Raw genomic sequence first — 18,501 nt, 5'->3', positions numbered from 1 at the left:
TTTCTCAACATCAGCAACTGCTACAAAGGACAGGAGATAGACCTTTGGACAGTTCAGACACTAAGAGAAAAGACTGGCACAAGAACAGCCAGCCCCAAGAAGCTGGCTAGAGAGGAGTGTGATTTGGTAAGGACATTCAGCTCCTGCCCCAAAACTACTGTTTCTGGGAAGCCACTTAATGGTCTCAAAGTGCCCCCAACAGTGGCTCTGGGAGGAGGTACAGGAGACACCCGACCCACGGGCCTGATGCTCTTTCAGAGGGTACCTCACACTACCCCTTCCTATAGGCATTTCCCTGGCTCTTCCCTGGCACAGGAGAGCCCAAAGATCTAACAGCTAGGAAGCAGGCCTAAATCAAGGGACAAGGAAAAACTAACACTCCAACCCCCAACTCAAATAGGATGAGGGAGATGGAAATCTTACATCTGGGTTGGACTAAGCCTGCTTGAATCAAGATCACTTCAGAATCAGGAGATGCCTTCCATCCAAACACATTATCAGGCCCAGAGAATGAAAAGAGGCTGGAGTGAGGAGCTACAGGATTTATCTGCAATATCAGTTTTCTGGCAAGGACTCCCAAACACCATGGCTGGAAGCACAAGCCAAGGACCAGGTTCCATTTCGCAAATAGGGAAGAGGCCCTGTGGGAAGCAACATCCTATCATGTGAGGCTTTGGATCTGTGAGTGCTTCTCAGGGAAAAGAGGCTTTCCTTGCCCCACTGAACCCAGATCTGCCCTGCTCCTTGGAAGCCACCTCCCCACTCCAGACACCAGTCTCCCACAAGGTTGCCCACATCCTCCTCTTTACTGACAAAGCCAATAGGCACTTGTCAACTCTAATTTTGATTGATCTCTCGGCAGTACCACTGCCAGCCATTCCTTTTGACTTCAAATACTATTTCCTTGGTTCTTACACGCTACCCTCTTGGTTTCTTACCTCTCTTGCTTTCTTCTTCATCCTCCTAACTGTGCCCTACATGCCGATGTTCCCCAGAATCCCACCCTAGGCCCTTTCTTTTCACACCTTCTCACATGATCTCATCTACTCTTACACCATCTACAAGCTGACAACTCTCAAATCTCTAGCATCAGCTCAGACCCTTTTCTGAACTTCAGACTTTTTTTTCTTTTTTTCTGAGATGGAGTCTTGCTCTTGTTGCCCAGGCTGGAGTGCAGTGGTGTGATCTCGGCTCACTGCAACCTTCTCCTCCCAGCTTCAAGCAATTCTCCTGCCTCAGCCTCATTAGTAGCTGGGACTATAGGCACCTGCCATCACGCCTAGCTAATTTTTATATTTTTAGTAGAGATCACCGTTTCACCATGTTGGCCAGGCTGGTTTTGAACTCCTGACCTCAAGTGATCTGCCCACCTTGGCTTCCCGAAGTGCAGGGATTACAGGTGTGAGCCACCATGCCTGGCCTAAATTTCAGATCCTTATAGCTAAGAGACTATTTGGATATCTTACAGGTATTCCAAACTCAACACATCCAAAACAAAACCCACAATCTCTCTCAAACCTGCTCTTCTTCCCATGTTTCCTATCACAGTGAATGTGTACCATCATCCAATCAGATGTCCAGGCTAGAAAGCTTGAAGTTCACTGATTTCTGACACTATACTTTCCATCACCTCTAAAATCCATTCAATTACCTTGTCCTGCTGAATTTACCTTAACAACAAACCCTCATCTGCCCACTTCTCTTTCTTTTTTTAAAAGAGACAAGGTCATATAAAAAAAAAAGAGAGAAAGAGAGACAGACAAGGTCTCACTATGTTGCCCAGGCTGGCCTCAAACTCCTAGGCTCAAGCAATCCTCCCACCCCAGCCTCTGGAGTAGCTGGGATATAGGCATGCATCACCAAACCTATCTGTACACTTTTCTGATCCCTGCTTCCCTAGTTGGGCCACCATCATTTGGGCCCTGGCTCAGTTTTCTAAGTGTTGCAGTTTTCTACCTGATCTCACTGCCTTCAGTCTTGCCTCCACTGAATCTACTGTCCTCATTGTAGCTAAAAATCATCTTTTTAAAACACAAGACTAACCATGTCATAGCTCTACTGAAATCTCTTCAGCAGCTCCCTACCACTCAGCTATACTGAGGCCCTACTTTCCAGCGACAGAGTAACTTACAGATTGCCAACAATTCCATGGTCTCTTGATTCTCTCTGCCCTTGACACATGCTACTTCCTGTACTTAGAATACCTTCTTCTTGGCCAGGTGCGATGGCTCACACCTGTAATTCCAGCACTTTGGGAGGCAGAGGCGCGCAGATTACCTGAGGCCAAAAGTTTGGGACCAGCCTGGACAACATGGCGAAACCCTGTCTCTATCAAAAACACAAAAAAATTAGCCGTGCATGGTGGCACATGCCTGCAGTCTCAGCTACTTCGTAAGGCTGAGGTGGGAGAATCGATCAAACTCGGGAGGTGGAAGTTGCAGTGAGCTGAGATTGTGCCACTGTGCTCCAGCCTGGGTGACAGAGTGAGAACCTATCTTAAAAAAAAAAAAAAAGAATGCCTTCCTCTTTCTTGCTTGCCCCTGCTAACCACCCCTTGTTCATCAGGGCTCTGCTTGGATGCCAGTGCTCCAGAAGCGTGACTGGTTTCTCCAGCCTGCGGCAATAATACGGCTTACTGGAGAATTTTGTTCCCTCTACCACAGCACTAGACTTTCTAGAGACCTCACTGGGCTACTGGAGGAAAGGTGTAGTATTTTATTCTTCGTGTCCCCAGTGTCTAGCAGAAGGTCTGGCACCTGGTATCAGTCTGTCCACAAATAAGGCACTGCCCTTGATATATGAGCATAAAGGGCAGGTGGGAAGGTGCCAAACTCCAGCTCCCCTACTCAGTTGTCAGTGTGGTTCTGGAAGTTCTCAGATATGGAGACTGATTTGCATCCCAGCCACGTAAAGTAAATGATGAGTGCCAAAGGCCAGGTCTCCGAAGGTTCCTAGAAGGAAGGCTTCTGATAGTTAGCAGGAGTCTCAGGCCAGATGGCGGCTATCAGGAAACAGAGGGTCAAAAGGCAGTTTGCCAGCAGAAGAATGAGGACATCTAGGAGATGGGTCTAAGGAGGGGCAAAGAAACCTCGCAGCATCCAGGAAAGTGACTTCAGAGAGATACTCCCATCAGATGGGCAGAAAACTGCCTAATGAACTCATCTGTGTGTATGGGAGGCACTGTGATGGTGGCCAAGCAGAGCATCCTCACTCCACATTGAGTACCTGCCAGTTTACAGGCATTTACCTGTTGGGTCCTCCGAGGAGGGTCAGTGCCATCTGACTGGCACACACACCTGTCATCTCCAGTCTCCGCTCCAGGGTCAGCCCATGCTTCTCAGCCACGGACAACAGCTTTTTATGTAGCTCATAGGAAACACTTGGGACAACCAGGCCAGAGTCTGCAGTTCAAAAGGAGAAGAGAAAGGGAAAGTGACTACAGAAACCAGGTCCAAACTGGGTATACTCTATCCAAGATTCTGCAAATGCCAACATTTTACCATGGACCACCCTCTGGCCCATCCTCTTCATCTTCCAGGACTAAGGCACACTCTGAGTAGTGAATGGTGAACCAAGTAACAACTTGTTCCAGGTCACCACAGAGTGGGGACAAACTTAAGCTCCCTTAGCAGTTTAGCTTTAGACCACAAAAGCCAAATCTACCAGGATATATTTAGTGCTATCGAGACCAGCACACAGCCGGTAATAGCAACCTATCAGGCACAAGAGAAGAGAACATGATTTTCCCAAAGTGGGGGAAATGCCATCTTGGGCAGCAGGGTTTCCTCACAAGCAGGTGCCTTGTCCTTCCTGAGAAGTGGAACAGACACAGACACTAGCTAACCCTGATGGCCCTCTGGTCCCTGCTGTTCTCCTCAACTGTAGGGCAGGAGGACTTGTTCCATCTGCTTCCCTCTTCCTCTTCCTTCTCTCTTCTATTTACCCTTCCTCTTTGATTAAGAAACTCAGCTAGCAAAGTTGTTTTCTCAAATAATTTGTCATTTTCTCCCCATCTGAGTTGGGTGTAACCCAATACTCACAAAACAGGGAAGGAGTACAAGTTAAGTAAACTATGGCTGGCTTTAAGCTACTTTCACCATTAAAAAAGGGCAACTTTTACAAAAGTTGGGGAGAATTAGTCACTGAAAGTACACTATGGAAAATACTTGGCTTTTCAAGGCTCAAAGCCAATATCTACAGCAGCTGATGTATGTGAATAAGTCCATAATATTATTATATGCACCAGTGTCAACATACCAGGAAAGAAACAGCAAACCCAAAAACTGTGATCTGCAATGGACAGCTCTTACCTTGACAACCAAGGTACTGCTCCCTCCAAGAAGCCAATGCTGTCTTACAAATGCCAAAGCCACTGGGCTGAGCAACAGACCGTTTCCCAAGGAGCCCCTTTTGGCTTCACTGGCCAATGGACCAACAAATGCAGATTCTAATTAGCAAGTCACTGTGGGACTGCATGTCACTAGCTTTGTCCAGCTAGATCAGATACCTTTTTAGATCCTGTGTCCTCAATTATACTGGATTGTCAACTGCCTGAGGTAAGGAAATTAATCTTTTACTACTTCAGCCTTCGCCTTCTCAACTTGTTCCATGTACACTTATCAACAAAGCTGAGTTCTTATCAGGTACTCAGACATACAAATGATGCAAAACTAGTGCCATTTCTGGTCTGGTCTAACTCTAAGGTAGAAGAGTTAGGGAATAAAAGTTAATAAATTTTTCAGTACATTTATCTAATTGCATCGTTCCAGAGTCCTGTCTAGAAAAATCTGTTTTCTTCACTGGTCATGTCAGGAGAAATCTCTTGAGGTTCTATCAGGTCCAGTCCTACCTGCATAGATTCTTAAAACCACACAGAATGAGGCTATAGCTTCATGTTTTAGCAACAGGAAACCAAGCACAAAGACTGAACCTATAGGACCCAGGTCTGTATCCTCTCAGGGAAGGCAGAATAATGTCATGTAATGATGATGATAAAAAATGTCTAACATATCAAATAAACACTACCCTGTTGGCTAACTGAGCCCCTCTACCTGTCCAAGTCCTATTCCTGGGCTGGAGAGAGGCAACAAACAGTGCCATTAGGAGCACTGAGTCTCTCCTCCCACCTCTTTCTGAAATGTCAGTCATTGGTATCTCAGGTGCCAGTGCTGGAGGCTGCAGTCTGACCTTGCATGTCAACAGCTGATTAAAACAGCCATTTTTATGGCCTGCTTCAGACACGCACATATTATCAGAACTAATTAGGCTGAACAATTTTCAAAAGTCCTAAGCCACTAACAACTCAAACCTATCAGACAAGTCACGCACCTGACTACTTCAAACACCCTCTTTACCTGCAGAGTCACGCAAGGCAGAGCTTTCACTCATCTATGCATTCCTTCACCTATTTATCAGAACTCTTTCTGTTAGATTTGAAATGGGTCAGGGCAGTGAGTCTTGGGCCTGCTACTCCACAAATCAAGCATTCTTTCTGGGTCTGGCTCTTGTGCTATGTGTACAGGCAGGCAGCCCCTCCCCTGCCCCCTCATTCTGAGGGCTCTCTGGGAGCAGGCAGAAGCATTTTCTGCTAGCTGTTCCCTCACAGTGTTTAAGAGTACAAAACTTAATGGTACAGGAGAGGAGACACCGGCTGGCTAGATGCTGCTGCTGGAAGCTGTGAGATTACTTATCTGTGTTGGGAGAAGGGGCACTGTTGGTGAATCAGCATATTTTTGCAGCCTAGAGAAAGACAAAGCCAAGAGCCTTTCTGCTCAGAGTCTGGCAGTTACAAGGTCTAGAACTCTACTCTGACTTTCCTCTGAAAGGAACGTACAAACACCACAAAATGTTCCTTTTAAATGTTTATATGCGTAAGTCCAACGAGTTGGACTGGCTTATCAGAAACAGACCAAGGGAATAAAATAAATTCCAAAGGAAAGGAACTAAGAACATAGCGTGTAAATTGCAAACAACAACACTGCTACTGCCAAAGCCTGAACATGGGCCAAGTCTAATTATGTTTGAGTTGGAAGGTAGATCTTTATTGTTCAGGATTCAAGGCAGTAAAATCAGTTGGTAAGGTTTCTTTGAGTATTAATATGTATTTTATAGCTGCTGGTGAAACAAGAAAGGAAGAGATAATTATAACCAGTTCGTGACAAGCAGGGAACTTCTTAGGATCTGATTGACCTTAGGGTATCAAGGAAGACAACAAGTACACTCAGTACAGGCCAGGAAAGAAAACTCCTCCTTGCACACCTGCTTTCTACTGCAAGAGGCTGAGGTTGTCTCTTTGGACCATGGAACGCAGTGGTCCAGCATGCATGTGCCGGCTGCAGTCTGCCCCTTGTCAGGTCATCACTTTGGCACTGCTCATTCCAGCACACAGCATTTCAGGCCTTTCCCTCCCTTATGGACACATATGCATGTCCATACTCCCCCCTACACAGACACCCTTCAGTACCATGTCCAAGGTTCCTATCTCCTTCAGACCTGCCCAGTCTTCCTGTTGTGTAACAAGGCTCCCACAACAAAGTGTTATCTCAGATCTAACTCAATCCTCTCACTGATTGGCCCTTTAATTGGAAAGGCTGCATGTGTCCCAAGTCTTATCAATAAGGAGCACAGCTCATTTATAGGCATGGGATTTCTCCAGGACTATGACTTCTGATTCTATTCTGTGGCAGTCACAAAACTGAGTGCTGATGTCACACTGGTTCCTTTAGGGATATAAATCCACTGGTAAATTTATACCCCCTGACCAGCAATGTATAGACAGTCCCTGGAGATCTACACTAAAGCTACCACAAACTGGTAGTAATGCAATTTAGTGTCAAGTGTTCTCTGAAGGAAGGATTTGTTATAAGAAACCTAACTACACATTCACAATACTCTTTATTATGACCCACAAGACCTGCTGTGATCTGGCAACCTTTACCAGGTACCCAAGCTGCACCCCAGACACCTTGGCCACCTTCTGGTTCCTAAATTCTCCAAGTTCCTTCTGGCCTCAAGAGACAGTTCCCTTCACATGCTTTCTCTATCCCAGCACTTTATTCTCTCTTCTGGGGCTCTATTCTCTCTTCCAGTGCTATCCCTACACAGCGGGCTCCTCATCTGTCAGGTCAGCACGCTGCTTACTTCCCTTCATTGTATTCAATACATCTGACTCCACTCTTAAGTGGGAGTTGAACAATGCGAACACATGGACACAGGGAGGGGAACATCACACACTGGGGCCTGTCGGGGGGTGGGGGAGGGATAGCATTAAGAGAAATTCCTAATGTAGATGACAGGTTGATGGGTGCAGCAAACCACCCATGGCACATGTGTATACCTATGTAACAAACCTGCGCATTCTGCACATGTATCTCAGAACTTAAAGTATATATATATATATATATATACACACACACACATCTGACTCTTTCCCCACCTCTTCCCTTCCCCACTTACAACTAGACCACCCCCGTGTCCACACTGGACCTCATTCCTTCATACTGGAACAAGCTTTGAACTTTAAGAGGCAAAGAACTGCTCAACAAGAAACTTACTAATTATGAAGGGAAAAATTCTCTTTATGAGGAAGAAATCTGGTGGTCAACACCTTACCAAGTGGTCAAACAGCCCCAGTGATGGGACAAGGAGATACAATGTACTCCCTGATGTGACTCCTTGAGAAAGACACAGCCCTACCAAAATCCTAGAAAACATGTTTAACATGAATCAGATAAAGGGAAACAAACAATACATCAAAACTACGAGACATTCTGCAAATCAACTGGCCTAGATTCTTCACTAATATCAATATCACAAAGGACAACAAAAGTTGCAGGAACTGTTCTAGTTTAAAGGAAACAGAAGAAATATGACAGCTGAATGTAGTGTGCAATGGATGATTAAAAATACAGCTATAAAGGATATTACTGGGATAACTGGAAAGTTCTGCATACGGAGTATATTAGCTAATACTTTTGTAATAATTTAAATTTTGCTGAGAGCAATCTTGTAGTGTGCTTGTGTAGAGCAATGTATATATATATCATACTGAATTTATGTGCTGTGGAAGTATTTAGGGATGAAATCTAATGATGAGTACAACTAAATCTCAAATGGTTCAGAAATATGTGTGTGCTCGTATGTATTTATTTTATATAAAACAAATGTGTCAAAATGTTAACTGGTGAATTTAAATGAGGGGTATATGGTTGTTTGTTATACTAGTCTAGTAATTTTTCTGTAAGCTTGAAATACTACTGAGGATAAAGAAAAATCTGTTGCCAAGGCTGCTACAGAACACAGTGTCTGCATATTAAATTAGAAAAAATGACCTCCCTAGTCCTTTCCAGACTTTTTTTTTTTTTTTTTTTTAAAAGACACAGTCTCTTTCTGTCACTAGGCTGGAGTGCAGTGGCGCCATCTTGGTTTACTGCAACCTCCATCTCCTGGGTTCAAGTGATTCTCCTGCCTCAACCTCCCAAGTAGCTGGGACTACAGGCATGTGCCACAACGGATAGCTCATTTTTATATTTTTAGTAGAGACAGGGTTTCACCATGTTGGTCAGGCTGGTCTCAAACTCCTGACCTCAAGTCATCTGTCTGCCTCAGCCTGATTGCTGAATTTCAAGACGACGGTATATACATAGAAATCAAACTTCTTTCTCACTCTGTTTAGGCACCTGTGGCTCTGGAATGGCAAGAGGGCATATATTAGCAAAGCAGTCACATTAGCACAGACCAGTGCATTTCTGGAATGACCAATGGGCAGTTTCATAAAAACTCAGATGTCAGGCTGTAATGCACTAGGCTCCAGATACTCTAGCCCTTGGTTTGAGCTTAAACTCTTGGAAAACATGTAAGAAGCACAATGGTTCATTACTGTGCTAGGAGTCCAGTCAAAACACCTATCTTAACAGTACTGCTCTAAAACCTCATGAGATCACCAATGATCACAACCAAGCCCTTCAAGTCTATGACAACCATCCACCCAATTACCCAGGTCCAGGAACTCTGAAGGATTCCAAGGTAAAGAAAAGGACTGATAAATTCTTCCACTTCTGGCACTGAAAGATCTGCTACAGCCTGAGGTTCCCCAACTCAACCAAGTCACTGTTAAGTAAGTCTGCCTGCCGGAGACACAAATTCAGAAACTAGGCTCATTAGCTCTGTTCAGTGAAAAGTTGTGACACTTCATAGAGGAGCACAGGATTATCCAGTGCAGGTGTTCTGTCCAGAACACCACCCAGAATTTATTTCCTGATGTCTCCCAGTGGTTCTCCCTCAGAATGACATCCTTGTGGCACCTGATCTAATCCATACACATATAGTCGGGGAATGAAGTTGGGGAGGGGGTTATGGGGAGACAAGGCAGGACCCTGCATGGGTTGGGTCTATGGGTGAGAAGGCAATGAGATGCTGACCAGCTCCATGGTGGCAGACACTTGATTCTCTCAATGGGAAGAATTCTCTGCAAGAGTACAACAGCTGCCAAAGGAGACCTCATTACCTCCAGGGTAAAATTCTTCAGTGGCACTTCTAAACTCCAAGATTTATTTCTTCCTGAATTCCTTTTGAACACACATGCAAAAAAATCAAAACAGATTTCTTGACTACCTATTTTTGAGGAGATAAAAACACTGCTGGTCTTGAAAGCCTTAGACTACTTCTAGAGGGACTCTTGGTGACAAGAAGCAGAGGAAGGCAGCTACGGCTCAGAGGCAGGAATGGAATGCCAGCTGTGAAAGAGACAACTGCTAGCCTGGAATTTTCTGAAAGCCAAACTTGTCCTGAGAGCTAGATACATCCCCACTAAGACTCAAAGACTTAGCCATCCAGGGTGAGAAGAGTACAGTCACAAAGCATCAGGAACAAATTACTTGTGACTTCACCAGCTGCCTCCCTTCCTAGCAGATACCAGAACTGCCTTTTCCAAAAGAAATGAGTATTGGTAAGAGGTGCTCGAGCTCAGACCACAGCACCTCACTCAAGCTTAACTGGATCCTTTTTAAGACAATAAATAGGAACTCTAGTTCAGGTCATCCTCACATACTTGCTGTTCCCTAAATCTCAGCACACAGTGTGGAGATGGATCATCCTTCAGGCAAAGCTGCAGAGATGCCTGCACCAAGAGCACCCTACTGCCTCCCATCTGGGCTTTTATATACTTGAGGACAGAAGAGGCTGCACAGTAGAAAACAAATGGTGGAGGTTAAAGAAATCTACCCAAAAGGAAAGGCTCATGAATAGAGAATTTATTACAACAGAGGGAAGGAAGAATTCTAGTCATTTTTTTAAAAAGTGGAGATAGGATCTTGCTATGTTGCCCAGGCTGGTCTCGAACCCCTGGCCTTAAGCAATCCCCCAACCTGTACCTCCTGAGTTGCTGGGACCACAGGCACATACCATCACAACCTGGCTAATTTTTTATTTTTATTTTTTGTAGAGACGAGGTCTCATTATGTTGCTTAGGCTGGGCTCAAGTGAGCCAGCCTCCTGCCTCAGTCTCCCAAAGTGTTGGGATTACAGGTGTGAGCCACGGCAGCCGACTACACTTCTGTTATTAGTATATTTACATATTTGGTTTGGTTATACTCAGAGGCCCTAAGGTGATGAACTATGACTTACCCAGAGTATCTAAAACAGTGTCTGGCACATAGTAGGTATTCTACAAATGTTGATGCTTTGAAATAATCTTACTGAGGTGGCCTTTGCAAATTCACATTTGAAGTCAAATATTTACTGAATAATAATTACAAATTGGGTATTGTGCTAGCTACATTTCCACACAATCTCATTTAATCCATAGTATTAGCCCACTTTATATTAAGGAAACCAGCTTAGTAGCCTCTCTTTGGCTACACAACTTTTAACTTCTTATTAAAGCTCTTAATAACCAATAACTCCCACATCTCCCTATCCCTCATTGTAACAACTCTCACCTTTGCTTTCTCTGGGCTCAGGCACAAAGCACTGCAAAAGGGGGAAAAAAAGCGGGGCGGGGGGGAGAGGGGTCACAAAACCATGTAGGTTTGGCCCACTACAAATTCATGCAATCTAATGATAACTTGATTCGCTGCCATTCTTCCTGCCTCACGGGTTCAATACCTCCAAATCCTCCTGTTCACTCAACTCTATTTTCAATCATCATAGCCTATCAACTTGCCCTCTGTCGCTTCTCTCAAATCTCTGTGTTCCTTTCCATTCAATGGTCCAAATCCCTAGTATGTAAATTATATCATGAGCATGACTGGTCCTGCTCTGGTCTCTTCTCTCCCCTCTCGTTCCACCTAGAATCCTACCACAAGACCAGTCTTCCTAAAAGAGATTTGGTTCATGTCATTTTCCTATCCAAAAGCCTTCAGTTGTTCCCTATGACTACAGGACAAGGATAGTACTGGCACACAAGGCCCTCTGTGCTCTGGTCCAAAGCTGTATTTTAGTTCCTTCCAATCCCCAGCACAAACTCTCTACCCTGGCCAAGCCAGCTAATGACCAGTCTCCCACACAGCCCTTTACTCACACTATTCACCTGCACCTGCCTAGCCTACCCACGAATATCCTCCTCTTTCTCTCTGCCTGGTGAAATCCTGCCCATGTTTCAAGGCTTCCATCATGAAGCCTTCCTTGATGCAACCTACAGGACCTCTCCTGCCTCTCAACACCTAGTGGCACTTAATGTCCACATTTTCACTGGACTCTGGGCATATATGGAATCTTTCCATCTCCTATTATATTTTCGTAACTTAAAGGCAAGCATGTCTTAGAGTCAGTTACATATAATAAACATAATAAACACAGTGTTTTGACTGACCCAAACTGTCTTAAAATATTTCCTTTAGAATATCATGAGTGTTAGGCTGGGCATGGTGGCTCATGCCTGTAATCCCAGCACTTTGGGAGGCCAAGGTGGGCAGATCACCTGAGATCAGGAATTCGAGACCAGCCTGGCCAAAATGGTGAAACCTCATCTCTACTAAAAATACAGAAATTTGCCAGGTGTGGTGGTGTGCGCCTGTAATCCCAGCTACATGGGAGGCTAACGCAGGAGAATCACTCGAACTCAGGTGGTGGAGTTTGCAGTGAGCCGAGATCGCGCCACTGCACTCCAGCCTGGGTGACAGAGCGAGACTCCGTCTCAAAAAAAAAAAAAAGATTTTTCTCTGAAGCCTTACCACTTTCCTAAGCAGTATTCTTTGGGGAGTTCTCACCACTGAATATAGAGTGCTCACACACATCTAGTGTTTTATATTTAAACTTAACACATGCACATAGAATCAGTCTTCAAAGAATTTCAAATTACAAGTCTGGATCTAGAAAGACCTTGGCCAATCCAGAGTGTGATCACTGGACACCATTATTTAGCAGGGCAGGGCCAAGCTAGAGAAATGTCTGATGATCCGTGACTGCTGGAGACAGAGGCCCTGCCAAAGAACCTGAAAGGACTTTCCAGAGAGAAAAAATTGGGGTTAAACAAAGAGCTAAATTTAGTTGCTTCCTGAATGTGTTTTCCCAATCAACAGACCTAAAACAACACTGTTCCCCATCACAACACACACAGCTGGCAAAGAGTACTGCCAAGAGGAGTATAAGCAATTAGTGAAAAATAGCTTATGTACTTGGTTGATACCACTTAGCATGAAGTCAATATATAGGGCACCAGCAGCAAGCTATCAGAATCCTAAATCCCAAGCCATCACCAAATGAGCAATAAACATGTTCTTTTGCTACAGTGGGGATTAGTAGAAAAGTACTTGGTATTCTAGGATATGAATGCCACAAAGCCAGACTGTGGGAGCTCTCCAAGTTACTTCTGTAAACTGATGGTCTATTCCTGAGACAGTACAGTACTAAAGAAAAGACTACAGAGATGTCCCTCAACTTAAAATGGGTGTTATCCCAATAAACCCGTCGTAAATTGAAAATATCTAAGTTGAAAATGCATTTAATACACCTAATCTACCAAACAAACACCATAGTTCAGCCTAGCCTACCTTAAACCTGCCCAGACCACTTACATTAGCCTACAGTTGGACAAAATCATCTGGCAAAACAGTACACTGTAGAATACTGGTTGTTTACTCTCATGGCTGCATGGCTGTCTACTGTGGCTCCTGCTGCTGCCCAGCATTGGAGAATATCATACCTGCGTATTGCTAGATCAGGAAAAGATGTCAGTTCATAATTTGAACTACAGTTTCTTTCTTTCTTTTTTTTTTTAGACAGAGTCTCAGTCTGTCGCCAGGGCTGGAGTGCAGTGGCATGATCTCGACTCATTGCAACCTCCACTTCCTGGGTTCAAGCGATTCTCCTGCCTCAGCTTCCCAAGTAGCTGGGATTACAGGCGCCTGCCATTACCAGCTAATTTTTTGTATTTTTAGTAGAGACAGGGTTTCACCATATTGGCCAGGCTACTCTTGAACTCCTGACCTCGTGATTCACCCGCCTCGGCCTCCCAAAGTGCTGGGATTACAGGTGTGAGCCACCCCGCCCGGCCTGAACTATAGTTTCTACTGAATAAGTATTGCTTTCACATCATCCTAGAGTCAAAAAATAAGTCTAACCATTGTAAGTTGGGGGGTCATCTGTAGTCTATTTGCCATTAAACTGCCCTTCTCTTCTTATATTTTTGCTCATTTTTTATTCACATTTAGAAGAGAAAAGGAGATGTGATGGGTAAGGTTTTCGTGGGTTTTTTTTTTTGACACAGGGTCTGGCTCTGTCATCCAGGCTGCAATACAGTGGCATGACTTTGGCTCATTGCAGCCTCAACCTCACGGGCTCAAACGATGCTCCTACCTCAGCCTCCTGAGTAGCTGGGACTATAGGCACGTGCCACTGTGCCCAGTTAATGTTTTCTATTTTTTTGTAGAGACAGGGTCTCACTTTGTTGCCCAAGCTGGTCTTGAACTCCTGAGTTCAAGCAATCCTCCCACCTTGGCCTCCCAAAGTGCTGCGATTACAGGAGTGAGTCACTGCATCTGGCCAATGGAAAAGCCTTTACCAGCCGGGCGCGGTGGCTCACGCCTATAATCCCAGCACTTTGGGAGGCCGAGGCGGGTGAATCACGAGGTCAGGAGTTCAAGAGCAGCCTGGCCAATATGGTGAAACTTCATCTCTACTAAAAATACAAAAATTAGCTAGGCATGGTGATCCCGGCTACTCACAAGGCTGAGGCAGGAGAATTGCTTGAACCCGGGAGGTGGAGGTTGCAGTGCGCTGAGAGCTGAGATCATGCCACTACACTCCAGCCTGGATGACAGAGCAAGACTCTGTCTTTTTAAAAAAAAAAAAAAAAAAAAGGCTTTACCTCTCTGGGCCTCATGTCCTCATCTGTAAAATGAGAAAATTATACTAGGTGATCAACTAACACTAACATTTTATGGTCTTAGACTGTTTCCCTATATAATCTAGTTTGCCTTTTTTCACCCAAACATTTGGATGGCAGATCCAATGGAGAAAGATCAATGGAGAAACTGCATTGACTGACTGCCCCTCAGTGAAAACCTGCTTGAGGATTGTGCCTTGGAACTGGAACACAGAGAAAAAACCCCTGTAGAAGAAGCTGCTCAGTAAGATAACTGCCTGCTTGCTCTATTTCCAGCACAGACACTGCTTGGCAAAAGGGCTTCATTTTCACTCCTTGTCAATGTTAAGAACAAAGAGAAAAACCAGATGGCATAAAGTTGCTGGGCTTCTTTCCCCCTCATTGAACCAGTGGAGTGCAACTGGTCACTACATACCACAAGACGCCACACCCAAGTTTATGGCTAAGGACCAGCACATGTGGTTTGTAGTACGTTTATTGATAGGAAAACAGTTTTATATGACAGAACTTTTCACTTCAGTCATCAAAAACAAAAGAGGTGTGAAGATCAAGTTGGGAAGCCAGAGTGTGCAGTAGGAAAAAATTTCTACCTCTGCTTTTGTTCACGTTAGTAAATATTTTCTCAGGCTCTGTTAGATCTGAGAATCCTCCCTGATTCTCACTGTTATTCTCACTCTTAGCCACTTGACTCCAGGGCAGATCATAATCTTCCCAAGTTCAAAAAATCCTGAAGTGTAGGGCCGGGTGTGGTGGCTCATGCCTATAATCCCAGCACTTTGGGAGGCCAAGGTGGGTGGATCATGAGGTCAGGAGTTCAAGACCAGCCTGGCCAATATGGTGAACCCCATCGCTACTAAAAATACAAAAAAATTAGCTGGGCATGGTGGTCCCAGCTACTCGGGAGGTTGAGGCAGGAGGATCGCTTGAACCTGGGAGGTGGAGGTTGCAGTGAGCCGAGATCGCGCCATTGCACTCCAGTTGGGGCAACAGAGTGAGACTTCATCTCAAAAAAAAAAAAAAAAAAAAAAAAAATTCCTGCAGTGTAAATAGTTTCAGGGAAATCACACACTGCATAATCCAACAGCCTCAGCAGTAGCACTTGGACTACAGATACAGAGAGCTAGCAGCAGGAGCAGCTTTTTTTTTTTTTACAAAGATGGCAGTAAAAAAAGGAAGCAGTCAGAGGAGGATAGTTGGCTGATCTGGAGGAGTACCAAACTTAACAGATGATAACTGCCTTTGAAAGGCTTAAAACATAGCAATTTAAATTAAACCCGATTCCAAGCTAGGCTGTTTGCCTTTACACAGGTGTTAAAAATGAAAGGACTTTGGCAAGTTACACTGTCACTGTCACTGCCACTTAAGGACACCACCTTAGTAAACAGGCATGCCTACCAGAATCTGCCAGCAAAAGACTGACATAATTCAGCAGTCTTGGTTTTTTTTTAGCAGTCTTTCTTAGCCTGACAGTTGGCCTATTTTTTTTTCACATGGAAAGCACAAGCAAGCTACTATACTCAGCAAAACCAAATACAACCGAGTCTTACTATTACCTATAAAAAAAGCCATGTCTGACTCTGCTCCAAATGCAATTAGCCGCATCCACTGTTCTCCTTATAGCAGCTACCAGCATTCAAGATTTATATTCCTTATATTCCAAACTTTAAACCAAAATAAAAATATTATACTCAATTCCTTCTCTACTTACTAAAATGATTATGACTTCCCCTTTAGCTCTTAGATCATTCAATAACAACAATTTTCAAACCATATTCCAAGAAGCCCAGTTGGTAATGTGGTTTGGTGGGAAGGGATGAGACAGGGATGTGGTGAATTACCTCTCTCACAGCTGCTTTAATCTGTTTTCTGTGCCATGGGTTTGAAGAAAATGTTCTAACGCTAAAACAAGAAACAATAATCACTGAGGTAACAGAACTAGATTGTCATCTACAGTGGCCTACATAAGGTACTATACTGTTACATGAAATTAGCCAACTTTCAATATCCTGGGCTAACAGGAGATAAGAACAGCATAGTAAAGAAATGTAATTTATTAAAACTCTATTTTTAGCCAGTGATTCCAATCATCCATCTTAAACTCTTTTTTGCAACAACAAATACTTAGTAAAACAGAGTTGAAGTCTGGTGAAATATATGGGCAGTAACAGGGAAGCCAAAGTAAAAACAGATCTGAATATTTGAATCTACATAGCAGGTCCTTTGCCTGTAATTGTTACTCACAACATACTAAGTAAGTAGTAGGTCAGATCCTGCCAGATACAGGATATACACAGACATCTAGAGAAATTACCCCCTAACCGTGGCAGAATGCTGTTATTGGCTGCAGTCCCCAAGAGACAATAATACTGGGCCAGCCACCAAGCCACTTAAATGAAATCCTAGTGTGAGATTCTGACTCAGAAGCCAGGTCCTTCTGTTTTAAGCACAAGAGAAAGGCAACAGCAACCAGCAGGATGTGGGACCTGGTGCGACTCACCCGTACAGAACTCCTTGCTCACATTGTGGGGCACTGTGATCCGTCGGTAGACAATGGGCTCTGACTCCAAGATGTTCTCATCATGGCGGTACCGAGTTGGCCTTTCATTTGGGATGCCCCGGGAACGGGTACCACTTCTCCTTTCATAGGTATCAATCTCCTCAAACACAGCTGCCTTGTCAAAAAGAGCCAAGTTCCCTTCAAAATCAAAATCTGTGTCTGGGATCTCCTCAATATCATCCCCGAAGCACTCGTCATCTTTATTCTTCATCTGGCCATTCTTTAAACCACTCTTCTTTGGAGTTGCCTGATTTGGGTGCCTGCTACTAGATGACCCTGGAGAAAAAATAGGGACTAAAGTCAGTGTATCCACAGAAAGCACTAAGTGAAAGTGGAAAATACAGTACATCAGTCCTTTGTGGAGAGCGTTACAGGAACCAATGTGAAAATGGTAAAGGTAAGTACTGCAAAATCATATTAAGTAGCACAAACAACAAATCTCATTTGGAATAATAGGTTTCAAACATCACCCAATCTGGGCACGGTGCTCACGCCTATAATCCCACGTTAGGAGGCTGAGGCAGGAGGATTGCTTGTGCCTAGGAGTTCAAGGCTGCAGTGAGCTATGATCACGACACTGCACCCCAGCCTGGGCAACAGAGCAAGAACCTGTCTCAAAAAACACACACACACACATACACACACACACACACACAACAACAACAACAACAATAATAAATATTACACCCAAGTAACTTGTTAATGAATATGAACTAAGTAGTACTTCTGGAAATCTTAACCAGTTATCCCCTTCATAAGGAAACTGGTAATGACAAAAGCTTTTCTGACAACTTACTATTAGCAAACAAGAGGAAGAGTAAGAACATAGCATGGTGGTTTTGATACGATAGAGGCAGGAGGCAGAGAAATTCTAGAGGCAGGTCCCTGGCGAAGCCCCACCTTCGAAGCTGAAAAGTGTGAGATTGTGGCCCAAAGTGAGAACTTATATCCCTGTTTTCCCACCAGAATGTTGCCTTTTCTTAAACCACCCATGGCCCTGCACCACCCTATCCCGTGCCTATAAAGACCCCAGACTCAGTCAGCAGAGATGAGAAACAGCTGGACGTTGGAGACTACGGCTGGATGTCAGAGAAGTGGCTTGACTTCAGAGGAACTGCTTGACTGTGTAACTGTGGAGAAGAATCCGGCTGGAGACAGCCAGACTTCAGGGGAAAATTACCTATCCACCACCCACTGTCCCCTTTTCAGCTCCCCTTCCCACATAAATAAAAATAAAATCACCCACATTTACCATCCTTTAATTCGTTCATGTGACCTCATTTTTCCTGGACACTGGACAAAAGCTCAGAAGCCATGAGTGCAGATACAAAAGGCTGTCACATTGGCCCTTTGCCCTCACTGGCAGAGGGCAGCTGCAGGCCCACTGAGCTGTTAACACTTCAGCCATCTGTGGATGGCAGAGCTAAAAGAGCACCATAACACATCCTCTAGGGCTTCAGGAGTTACAGGCACCCCACGTAGGTGCTGCCACATGGCCTGCACTGAGTTCGCTCCTGCTGGTGCCCAAGAGCGTTCGTTCTGGCTCCTGCACCTGCTCATCTATGCACTCACTCCCACAATGGGTAGAACACAGAGGGTCTGAGTGGAGTTTGATCCCACT

The 18,501-nt window shown here is 44.5% G+C and overlaps 1 protein-coding gene across 4 annotated transcripts in view; it reads right to left on the bottom strand.

Annotated features, from left to right (window-relative positions):
- LOC105490957 (enhancer of mRNA decapping 3) overlaps positions 1 to 18,501 on the bottom strand; it is a 61,458-nt gene that overhangs the window by 6,625 nt on the left and 36,332 nt on the right. For all 4 annotated transcript variants that reach the window (XM_011756979.3, XM_011756982.3, XM_011756980.3 and 1 more), the window contains 2 exons: positions 16,821 to 17,156; positions 3,248 to 3,401 (listed from right to left, as the gene is read on the bottom strand). In XM_011756979.3, coding sequence (XP_011755281.1) covers positions 3,248 to 3,401; positions 16,821 to 17,156 — 490 coding nt within the window. The remainder of the gene's footprint in view (positions 1 to 3,247; positions 3,402 to 16,820; positions 17,157 to 18,501) is intronic.

The sequence above is a fragment of the Macaca nemestrina genome, chromosome 7 (genome assembly GCF_043159975.1).
Source record: "Macaca nemestrina isolate mMacNem1 chromosome 7, mMacNem.hap1, whole genome shotgun sequence".
NCBI lineage: Eukaryota > Metazoa > Chordata > Mammalia > Primates > Cercopithecidae > Macaca > Macaca nemestrina.
This window is presented reverse-complemented; position numbering and strand designations above follow the sequence as displayed.